Below are 12,549 nucleotides of genomic sequence, written 5' to 3'. Positions count from 1 at the left end.
AAGCCATCTCCATATCTACCACCTGAAACTTTGTATCTTTGATAATTCCTTCTGCGAATGTAGTAAGTATTACTTCCCCTTTCGTCACGATGCTGGAATTGTCAAATCCAGCCAAAGTATGCGCCTTTGGAATTAATTTATCTTCAGCTTGCATCTCGCGTAGTAATCTTAGCGGAATAATGTTCACGGAACTACCTGGATCAATCAAAACTCGTTTCACATTAGTATCATGTACAAGTAGAGATATTACCAGTGCATCGTTATGTGGAGATAATACGCTATCCGCATCTGCATCATCAAACATAATAATTTCTTCCTCTAAGACATGTCGTACCCGCTTCCCGTGGGTAATTGTGACTATGGAAATTTATTGGCTGCTGTGTAAGTCACATCATTGATGTCTTCACCTCCGCTTATAACATTAACAGTCCTTTTGGGAGAAGGTGGTTTAGGGGGCTCCTGCCTATTCTTCATGTATGCTTGCTTACCTTTCTCACTGAATAATTATGTGAGATACCTTTGTTTTAATAGGTGATCAACTTCGCCTTGTAGCAACCTATAGTCTGTCGTTTTATGACCATGATCGTTGTGGAATTCACACTAGTGATCAGGATTGCGCCTGTTTGGATTCGATCTCATTTCTTTTGGCCACTGCACCTTGTCACCCATGCTTCTTAAAATAGCTACGAGCTCGGAAGTGCTCACATTAAAATTATAACCGCCGAATCTTGCCTTCAAGTTTCTATCATCATCCTGCGACTCTCGCATGTTTCGATCATTCCCAAATCTTGATGATGAGCCCGACTCTCTATTCCTCGATCTATGATCGTACCTTGAATTGTCCTGTTTTGATCGTGAATTGTTTCCTGCTAGGCCCATATATGGTTCGTACCTATTTTTACCGGACCTTTTTTCGGTTTCCGCCCGTCTCGAACTTACCTTTTCCTCTTTTTGAGATTGTGAGATAATATCCTCTTCTATCCTTAGCTTCGTGCTATACCTGTTGTAAACGTCATTCCACGTTGTTGCTAGGAATTCACGAATACTTTCCTTGAGTCGCTTCGTGGTTTCTGAGCTTTCTTCATTCAAATTACTAGTGAAGGCTATAGCTGCCCAATTGTTAGGTACACGCGGTAACGTCATTCTTTCACGCTGGAACCTATCCACAAACTCTCTAAGCAACTCTGAGTCCCCTAGCTTGATTTTGAAAATATCTTTCATTCTTTTTTCGACTTTTTGAGCTCCCGAATGTGTTTTGATAAATGAATCTGCAAGCTCAACAAAAGAATTTATGGAATTTTCGGGTAAAAGAGAATACCATGTTAATGCTCCCTTAGTGAGTATTTCACCGAATGTTTTGACCAATACTGATTCAATTTCCTGTTTGGTCAAGTCGTTGCCTTTTACGCCTGTTGTGAATGCAGTCACGTGATCTCGTGGATCAGTTGTTCCATCGTATTTTGGAATATCGGGCATTTTGAACTTCTTTGGAATTGGGAGGGGAGCAGCACTTGGCTTCCAAGGTTGTTGTGAATATTTATCCATATCTATCCCTTTGATTACGGGTGGTACTCCAGGTATTTGCTCTATGCGGTCACTTTTCTCCTTGAGCTGTTTCTGCAATGTTAGTACTAAATTTTGTAAATCAGAATTGACTAAGTTACCTAGTTCTCCTTCTCGTGACTCGCTGGGGATTCTACTACTGCCTGAATTAGCAAGCCTAGAATGAGGGTTTTCCAAAGTATTGTTATTTGGAGTGGGTGTGGGTGGTGTAATAGGTAACTGACTGACAAAGGCCTCAAGAGCTTTATTGACCTGTTGAGAGATTAGCTTTTGCAAAGCTTCATTGATAGCTTCATCATTTTCAAATTGAGCGTTTCCATTTGTATGAGATCCATCAAGAGTGCCTTCTCGAGACCGTTGAGGGGAGCTTTGTGGAGAAGGGATTGGGGTGTGATCATCCTGTGGATTCTCCTGGAGTTGTTGGTTTCCTCGGTTTCCTTGGGTGTTGTCATTGATGTTCGACATAGTTGATGCAACAAAAAAGGTTAGGCTAAGAAAAAGTAGATTATCAGATTCCCGGTAGCGGAACTAATTTAACCAAAAAGTAGAACTTCGGTCAAAGCTTTAATTTAGAAGAACTCGGGTTACTGATAATCAAAAATGAATAAGGGAAATTGATTTTGATAACAATAAGATAGACAGAAGAAAACAAAGTAAACCAGTATATTCAGATGATTTCTCGTGTTCTTACAAATGATCCATTCTCTCCTTTTTATAGCTATCTCAAAGATATACGTTTTACCTTTGTCATAATAAGGCCATTATAGACAATTAAATGCATTAAATGCTACGTTATATAATCATTGTCATTTAATACAGATTCTCTAACGTTTTTAGTATTTAATGCTTATTAAATACTGTATCTGTACTCTCTTGTGCTGTCAGATTCATTCTCCTTGATTTTTGGGTATAAATAGGTACGAGCGTTGAGTCTTTTGAATAACTGCTCGTGCCTCTACTTGTACCTTTGCTCGTATCTATTGCAATTCGTGCCTATTTGCCAATCATCATTCTTTGACGAGCCTTTGTGTCATGACACGTCATCTTCCAATCACTTCAATATTTAAACTCAATTTTCCCAATACAGCTTGTACCCTAAAACTTGTTAGTTATAACCACCGGTGCATGTAAATGTCTACTATTCTTTTTAGCCTCTACTCGAATTAGTGGCGGTTCATGAAGTTCGATAATCATTTTTTTTTTCAGAAAAGAAAAGAGAAAAAAATCCCCCCCCCCCCCCAACCAGCTGTTATGTTCGTAGAAGCAAATTTTCTATCAAATCACACATTTTGTTTTTGTTATTTGTTTCTGCCAGCAAATTAATTAACAAAAAATAATTGTGGTAGATTTTATGATCCATTACAAGTACATTTTTAATTACTAATTTTACGATACGCGCGTTGCGCGTGTACCCTGTCTAAATAAATAATATTTTTAAAATAATTATGCAAATATTTTTACTAAAATTATGTTTGAGTTATCATAAATAAAAGTGTAAGTTTGTGAAATTGAGAAATATTAAGTATGCGTACCTAAATGAATGATGGGAAGAAATTGCTATATAAAAGTTATCATTGTTATACTAAAATATAAGCCAATATGCAAATATTGAAAATGTTTAAAACAAATTATACGATCATTATTTATAAAAAGAATATTTGTTCAAAATTTTTGTTGTTTGGGGGGGAGTGGGGGGTAATTCCTAGTTTTTTATTTTTTAAATCTTAGATTTTCTATCATGAAATTTTAAAATAACTTTATTTAACTCCAAAATATATGTGAAAAAGGGACTCCTAAATCTAAAAGGACTTAAATTTGGGCGGAGGTTATAATGTGATTCCCATGTGTTATTATCCTTCTTTTATAAATTTATTATATTACATAGTTCAAATATGAAAGGATTTATGACACAAAATCTAGTTGATTTCAAATTCCTAAATATTAGAAAAATAATTAATTCTTCTTTTCTAAATATTGAAAAATTAATTAAATAATTATTTTGTCTAGTGTGAAAGTAATTTTCAAAAGGTAAAAAAGACGAACGACATTTCGATAGGACCTTCGAGCTTTTAATATAGTATAGATAAATATAGATATTACACAAGACCGATGAAAAAATAATGCATGATTAGATATAAGTAAAATTCATAAGATCTTAGCAATTTTTTCTAACTTGTAATAGTTGTAGGAAATTATTTTTCTGAATAAACTTAACTTATGAATAATGATATAACTTAAGACTTTTTAGAAGGTCATTCGCTAATACCTCATAAGTCTACAGAATTCATTTTTTGGTTATTGTTAGTATGCATAATTTGTGAACAAAGAAACTTACAAAATTGCTAATTTGTGTAATTCTTTTCGTCTTCATTCTCCTAATTTTTTATTTGTTACTTCTTACTTCTTAGTATATTTTCAAACTAGAACCATGGACCACATTAGTGATGAGATGTGTATTTGATCATGTAATACCCCAGGCTTTAGACAGTCTCACACACAAGAGGGATGCTCGGTATATAAGTTAATAAGTCTTAGACCTTAGTGACACGTTTTAAACCCGTGAGGGCTCAGGTCCAGAGCGGACAATATCACTAGCGGGCTGGGCTGTTAAAGTTGGTATCAAAGCCTTAGGTTATTCTTGTGACTAATGGAGCACACGTCGATAGTAGAATCTCAATTATGGTTATGTAGCCGGCAAATCGTGATTCTGCGAGGGCGTGACAGGATGTATCTTGTCTTTCTTTCTTATTCCTCCGTACATGTGTGGCGATTAGGGCCAAATAACTAAATCTACCATTACTTATCCTATTCGTGTATGGCTCGGACCAATTACCCTATAATAGAATTTGGTTAGAGGTTCAAACTTCAAAGACATCAAATTTCGCCAATGGACATGCAACCATCTCCAAGCAAAGAAATGCTACATAAGTAGTATTTAAGACCAGTGAAAGGTTCATTGTGCCATATGAGGTACTTTCTGGAAAGATGCATAATAGAGTCCATTTCGAAAATTTATACTAGTCTACCATTACTGCGATAGAGGAGTGCTATCACAAAAAAGTACTTACCTCCATGAAAAAGAAAAAAAAATTGAGATCTTTTTGGATAAACATAAGAAGAATGAGCAACAAAATATGGGCTCTAAAGTCCTCATGCACCTAGAAGATTGTAGGGAACAACAAAATATTCCTAATAAAGTTCCTAAAATTGAAACTACTAAGTTTACTATTTTTGATAGTTCAAAGGATCCTTAAAGGTTTTAGTAGAATACTTACCACGTTATGAGTTATAAGATATTTCATGAAGAGGTCTATGGAACAGACAACTTTTAAGACTAGAGAACATGACAAATACATGAAATGCTACTATACTCTTAGAGATGCCAACAAGAGCAACACAACTAATTTGAGAATAATTTCACTAAAGTGTTTATGAATCACTTCCTTTTTGGCAGTTTGTGACGTGAACTTGCCTGCTAGATCATTTAAGAGATTGATTTAGACGTTGGGTATAATTACATATAACACCAAACTTTCTCAGCTGAATACAAGTAACATCTTAAGTTTAGAGGCTTGTTGAAAGGTTCGTCAATTGTTTAAACAAGGTAGTAACTACATATATGAAGATTGAAGACTTAAACCTATTTTATAGCAGTTGCACTTACCAGAAAGATTGAAAATATGGACATGATAGGCGTGCAAAAACTCACATAAGAAGATCGAGATTATAATATCTTTTAGTATGGATTTTAATATGAATCGAAGATTTAAAATTCAAGAACGTTATCAGATATTAAGCGATCCTTTTTGGGTTGCCACATATGTGGAAAATTTATAGTAGTTAGACATGTGTTTAAAACTTTTAAGATTCAAGTTAAGAGAAGTAAACACTAGCTAATCAAGTTGTACTTGATATGGTTGATTCTAACGTACAGATGGATATGGATTAATTATCTTCTTACCATGCTACCCTCGATTACAATGGAAAGACTATTAGGTTTGGTGAACTTTAAAAGCTAGTTTTGTCCAGAAAAGGAATTATAATTTTGTCCAAAAAAAAGGATTATAGGTTTTAGAGATGAGCAAATTATATATTTTGAAGACTTAATAGTTATAAAAGAAAGGTTGTTTGGATCTCATAGATACGGTAAGGGGCACAAGAAGAAACACTTAGTTTGAGAAAAAAGAAGAAGTATCATAATGAGAGATTCTCTAATGTATTCCTAAGGATTTACTAGAACTACCTCCAATATGAGAAATAGACTTCGATATTGAGCTGACATCTGACATACAAACTATATCATACGGAACTAACGGAGTCGAGAGGGCTAAGTGAACAATTGTAAAACCTATTGAATACGAGTTTCATCATACAGAGTGTTTTACCATGGGGAGCACCAATATTATTGGAAAAAAAGAGATAAAGGGGAGGGGGGGGAGGAGAATAGGTCTGTAAGAATGTAAATCGACTACATATAATTGACTAAGATAACAATATTCAATATGTACTCATTGTCTCGTATAGATGACTTGTTTGATTAGTTACAAGGATCCTTGCACTTTTAAAAGATTGATCTTTAGTCTGCTTATCATTAACTTAGAATAAGAAATGAAGATATTTCGATGTAAGCCTCTGTAACTCAGTACAAACATTATGAGTTACTTGTGATGCCTTTCGGATTGGCCAATTCTCTAGCCGCATTCATAGATATAATGAATATGGTGTTCAAGTTGTTTCTGGAAAAAAGGTATCATGGTCTTAATTTATGATATTTAGTATATTCTTGTAGCTAGAAAGAACACGAAGAATTACTTGAAAAAAAAAACTGTGTTATAGATACTGTCGAAAAGTTAGTTTTTTACCAAGTTTTTGAAGTGTGAGCTTTAGCTAGACTTGATGGTGTTCTTTGGACACATGATATCTAAGAATGAAAAGATGGTAGATTCTGAGAAGATAGAAGCACTTCCTAAATGGCCGAGACCTATTTCTCCTAAAGAGATTGATTTTTTATTATTTGGCTTGACAAGCTACTACAAGAATTCTTTGTATAGGATTCCTCTAGAATAGCACCACTACTCACCAAGTTAACATAGAAAGTCACCAAATTTTAGTAAATGTAGGAATGCAAGACGATATTCCAGAAGCCCAAGGCATATTTGAAAACCATACCCGTGTTATCCTTATTCCAATAGGATCTAGAGGATTCACGATGTTCTGTAATACTTCGAGGGTAGGATTAGGATTTTTTCTCATGCAAAATAGGTGTGTAATAGCTTATGCTTCAATAAAGTTGAAGAAGCACAAGTTGGATGATGCCACTCATGAGTTGGAGACGGTCACAATGGTATTTCCATTTATGATTTAGAGATACTATTTATACAAAGAAATCTATGAGATTTATACATAGTGCAAGAGCCTGAAGCATATTTAAACCATAACAAATATAAATATTTATCAATGCCGATGGAGGAAATTACTGAAGATATAACTGTACTATTTTGTATTGTATGGAAAATATAAAATATTATGGCTTATGCAAAAAAATAAAAAAAAGAATTTGTTAACTTTGTTTCTAACTATTTGACATGTCGGCACGTTAAGGCAAGCACTTGCAACTCACAGGCCCACTACAACAACACAAGATTCTGAAGTAGAAATGCAATAGAATTACAATAAATATATATCTAAATTATCTAAACCATTAGAGGTATGATTATATATGGGAAAGTTGTAAATTGGCTTATGTAGTAGGCACATTTCTTGCTAGTCAAAACTCTTATAGTAAAGAAAAATATGCACAGATATACATGAACGGAAAATTTATCTGACTCAATAGAGCTCTATTGTCCATCATCTCTGATAGAGGATCATACTTCACTTCACGATTTGGAAATCTTTTCACTAGACGTTGGGCACACGAGTAGATCTTAGTAGTAGTTTTATCACCCGCAAACGCAAAGTCCGAATATACTATACAGATCTTGGTGGATATGTTGAGAGATTGCATTCTTGAGTTTGGAGGTTGTTGGGATGCCTATCTATCTTTAGATGGATTTCCCTACCATAATAACTTTCAGTCCAGCATTCAGATGGCACCATACGAGGCATTGTATGGTAATGGATGTTGTTCTCCTACCGATGGTTTAAAGCTGGTGAGACTAACTTATGGGGACCTGGCTAGTACGAGAAGCTATTGACAAGGTCGAATTGATCTGGCAAAAAAAAAATTGCTCACAACTAAAAGAAGACAAAAGTTTTAGTTGGTAAAAGGAAAAAGGACTTGGAATTTTTAGTTGGCGATCGAGTTTTACCATGTATCTTCCCATGAAAGGTGTAGTGTGATTCGAAAAAATAAAAGGAAAAAGGACTTGAAATTTTTAGTTGGAGATCGAGTTTTACCATGTATCTCTCCCATGAAAGGTGTAGTGTGATTCGAAAAAAAGAAGAAGGGAAATTAAGTCTTAGATTTTATAAGACTGTACGAGTAGGAGCTGTGGCATATCGTTTGGCACTTCCTCCTGAATTATCTTTTATTCATCCAGTGTTTCATATCTCAATGCTAAGAAAATATATATCAGACTCATCTCAGGTGAGTGCTTGAAGAACCTATTATACCGCTCAATGAAAATTTCTCTTAAAAGGAGGAGCCGATGGCTATTGTGGATAGACAAATAAGAAACTTACGTTCAAAAGAAATAGTGTTCGTAAAAGTCTTATGGAGAAATCATACTATTGAAGAAGCTACTTGGGAAGTGGAAGATGATATACGAGTCAAGTACCCTCATATGTTTCAGACAACAGGTATGGACTTGTTTTAAATTCAGGGACCGAATTTCCTAAGGTGGGGAGAATGTAATACCCCATGTTTATATAGGGCATATTAGTCTTTTAACATAACTTTAAAAAAAAGGAAAAAAACCTAATCAAGTAAAAGAGGGGCAAAAGCCCACTGGAACAAAAAGAAGAAAAGGGGTTAGGGATAGGGAGACGCAGTAATTGGTGCTAACAAGGTTTAGAAAAAAAAAGGAGGAAAGGCAACAAGCCAAAGTACACAAGGAGAGTTGAGGAAAAAGCTTTGGTGCGGCAAAAAGGAAGTTTTTTCCCAGCCAATTTTGTTTCAAATTTCAAGGTACTTTGTTTCACTAATTTGAGAATATATCTTAATGATTGGAGTTAAATAACCAGATTGGCTAAAAGTGAGTGAAAACAAGGAAGGATATGTAAAACTTTTGTTAATCTTTAGCAATCTGTGGAGGAGTCATGAATGCTTATAAGAACTTTGTAGCAAGTACTATTCTTGCCCTCCAAACAAATTGAATTCTTATTCATTTAGAGATTGTAGTAACAATGTAAAGCAAGATATAAAAATATGATTCATCTTTCTTTTCATTGAAATACGCCTATATGAATTGACAGAGAGTCAATAGTTGTATTCCAAGAAAAAAAAAAAATAAGATAAGTGAATTAATTAAATTTGACAGAATTTAACCGATTGTATTAGTAGTCCGTAAGATTGATATATAGATTGGTTTTATGATAGTATAGGTAGTTTAAGAAGTTGTATGGATTGCTCGTGGGGACGGTTGGTATTTCGGCACAAGTATTGTGAGTAGTAACCTTACCGCAATTTGTGTTTTCATAACTTGCATGATTTACACATGATTTTTTTATATGAATATGTTACCGATTATTTTGAGTTATATGTGGGACATGTCTTTTACTCGATATGATACTGAAATAGTTATTTGAGATGAAGACCATGGTTTTAAATATTTTCGTTGTCACTAGATCTGTTTTACCGTTACTTGAATTACTGTTATCGAAAAAAAATTATATGATTTGATAAGAATCGAAATGCCCTATATTGTTTTAAAATGTTTTCTACGAGTATATATGGATTACAAAGACAAGTATAAATGGGAGTAGACATTGAAGGATCCCGTAGCTAACGGCGGGTTAGTTAGACCTGGTGCACCTTGTATTTACAGATTACCGATTACAGTTATAGCCCTCGCTGGTGGGAAGGTAGAACTAGCATACAGTTACAGTTTTCCATCGAGTAGGGACCTATAGTTATATTTGACTCCTTTTACAAAGGGGTCCACATAGTGATACAGATTACATGATCTTTTCTTGGAAACCTCCCAAACATAAAGATTTGATTTGATGCAGTGCTTATCGAGTTTATTACCAAATTGTTAAATTGATTTCTGTTACAGGAAACACATGATGAGACTGGTTATTCTTACCATTTTGAAAGGGCGTTTTATTTTTATGATAATTTCTGAATTTTATTATACAAGCATGTATTTCTGGCTTGTCTCCAATAAAAAACGGTTGTGGTTAAGTGTTATTACTGACTGAGCTAGCGACTCACTTCCCGCTGTTTTTTTATACAGAGAAAGCATTTGACGCGAGCCAGAATTTCATTAATTAAAGTACACGAGTTGACCGTTCCCGGTGAGCCCCGCACTTGTTCGTGTGGGTGAAGAGTTTATTTATTATTACTGTCTTTTCTTTTGAACTCTTAGAGTCGCTCCATAGTCATTTTTATTAGTATCAGGAGTATTCATTTATTAAATTTGACTTGTTACTAGTATTAGCACTTCTTTCCGTATTTTTGAGATGGGCTTAGTATTATCTTATTTATAAGGTTGGTAGTGTTGGTGAAAACTTGTTTGTTAGTTTATGAAGATTGTGGTTGAGTTAGGTAAATACTGGTTGGTTGTTAATTGTTTATGAGACATAAATTTTTTTGAATAGTCCTAAAATAGGGGAAACTCTGTCCGATTTTCTGTAAATTATCGATGAGGATTACTTGGGAGAACTTGTTCCTAAGACCGGTGGTGGGTCAGAGTTTAACTCAGTTTAGGGAAATCCCGGTTAGGCAGGGCAAACCTCAGTGCTGAGTCTAGGTAAATCCCATACGGTGGGGCAAACCTCACCGATGACGCTGAGTCCATAAGAGGGGGTGTATGTAACACTGCTTTAGACAGAGTCCCACATCGGCAAAATACAAGAGGGGTGCTGGGTATATAAGTTAACAAGCCTTAGATCCTAGTGACGCGTTTTAAATCCGTGAGGGCCCATGCCTAGAGCGGACAATATCATTAGCGGGCTGGGCTATTACAGATCAACCTTTAATCAAAAATTTTGGGTTCAAGTCTTAAGAATTGTCAAAATTTACGATAGGAAGCGGTTCCTCCTGTTGGAGTTACATGATACATTTGGAATACATTTGTAGTTGATTTAGGCCACATGTGTAATTGGCCAATAGTGTATTGGGCCACGACCCATTGTAATTATTTTCCTGTAGTTTTTTTTGTATAGCTCTTTGTAGTAGAAACCAGGCCCATTGTATATACATAGGCTAGGGAACATTCTAGAGGCACGAAAAGATTATTATGGAATACAAAAAATTTTACCCAAAGTTCTTCTCTCATTTTTCTCTCTGAAAACTTAATACAGATCTGCCATTGTTGCCAATCTCTGACCTTAACATGGTATCAGAGCCATGAAATCATCGATCCTTCACCTCGTAATCTTAGCTGTGTTGATTTTGGAGATCTTATTCCGTTAGCCACCGAATTTTCCTTCATCTGATCTTAGTGGTCAAAGTTTTTCGATTTGTTGTCTCTTTTACTGGTTTCGTTACTCGCCTATATTGGAATGTCATCAACATCTAAGGAATTTGTGTGATTCTTTCTTCAATCGGAGTTTTTTTTGGAGGATTTTCTTCGAAAGCTAGGGTTTTCGGTTCTCAGCAATTTTGTGCATTTCATCTTCAAGGCCTTTTTTTTACTTCTTCAGGTCGTGAAGAAGCTTGGTACACTCTTTCCTATTTTTCTATATTCGTTGATTCTGTTTTAAGAAATTAAGATTTGTTGAAGATCAGTCATTTTTTTTTGCTTTCTGTTGACAATCATGGGTGATTCCAGTTCAAATATTGGTCCTTACGTTCCTGAACCTACTAGTCCTCTGTTCTTACTTCCTTCCGATGTGCCGGGAGTGTCTCTTGTTAGTGTTCCTTTTTCTAGGACTAGTTTTGGGGGTTGGAAGCAAAATATGATAGTTTCTCTGTCTGCTAAAAATAAAATAGGGTTCATAGATGGATCGTGCGTTAAAACTACTGAAACCTCTCATCAATATAGACAATGGGATAGGTGTAACAACATGGTTATATCATGGTTGACCAATTAATTATCTCCAGACATTGCTGAGAGTGTACAATACTCAGAAACAGCTGAGAGTATTTGGAAACAATTAAACAATAGATATGGGACTGTTAGTGGGACTAAAGTTTTTGAGATTAAAAGAGAGTTGTCGTCCACTTATCAAGGATCCCTAGATGTTGCTTCTTACTTCAATAAGCTTAAAAAACTTTGGGATGAACTGGAGATTATGCTTAGTAGTCATGCTAATGCTTGTGCTTGTGCTGCTAAAGAAGGTCTCAAGAAAGAAAAGGAAGAAGATAAAGTTCATCAGTTTCTAATGGGCCTAAATGAAGTTTATGTAGGAGTTAGGAGCAATATCTTAATGATGCACCCATTGCCTTCCCTTGATAATGTTTATAATATACTACAAGATGAAAAACAAAGACAAGTTCTTCCAAGTCCACAAGCTTATTCTGAATCAGCTTCTTTCCATGCAAATTCCAACAAGCTTCCTCCTCAATTTTCCCCTCAACAACAATATTCTCATAAATTGAAATTTGATCAGTATAATCAAAGGGTCAATCCTGATCACAACAAGGCTTCACTGTTCTGCAAGTACTGCAAGAAGCCTGGCCATCTAATTAAAAAATGTTACAAGTTGCATGGGTTTCCTCAGAACTTTAAGTTTACAAGAGGTAAAAAGTTTGGTACTACTGCTACTGTTGAAGGGCAGCCTCCTGGTGTTTCTGATCATGCTCCTTCACATGTTGAGGATTCATTAATACCTGGTTTAACCAAGGAACAATATACTCAACTGATGAGCCTTCTTTAA

At 35.2% G+C, this 12,549-nt stretch overlaps 1 protein-coding gene across 1 annotated transcript; it reads left to right on the top strand.

Annotated features, from left to right (window-relative positions):
- Nucleotides 1-11,487: 11,487 nt before the first annotated feature.
- LOC104216686 (uncharacterized) lies at nucleotides 11,488-12,549 on the top strand. Its single transcript, XM_009766795.1, has 2 exons — nucleotides 11,488-11,614; nucleotides 11,774-12,549. Exons 1-2 carry the CDS (start codon nucleotides 11,488-11,490, stop codon nucleotides 12,547-12,549), a joined length of 903 nt encoding a protein of 300 aa, XP_009765097.1.

Source organism: Nicotiana sylvestris, chromosome 6, assembly GCF_000393655.2.
Source record: "Nicotiana sylvestris chromosome 6, ASM39365v2, whole genome shotgun sequence".
NCBI classification, from domain to species: Eukaryota; Viridiplantae; Streptophyta; class Magnoliopsida; order Solanales; family Solanaceae; genus Nicotiana; species Nicotiana sylvestris.
The sequence above is the reverse complement of the archived record's forward strand: the minus strand, read 5'-3'. Positions and strand labels throughout refer to the sequence as shown.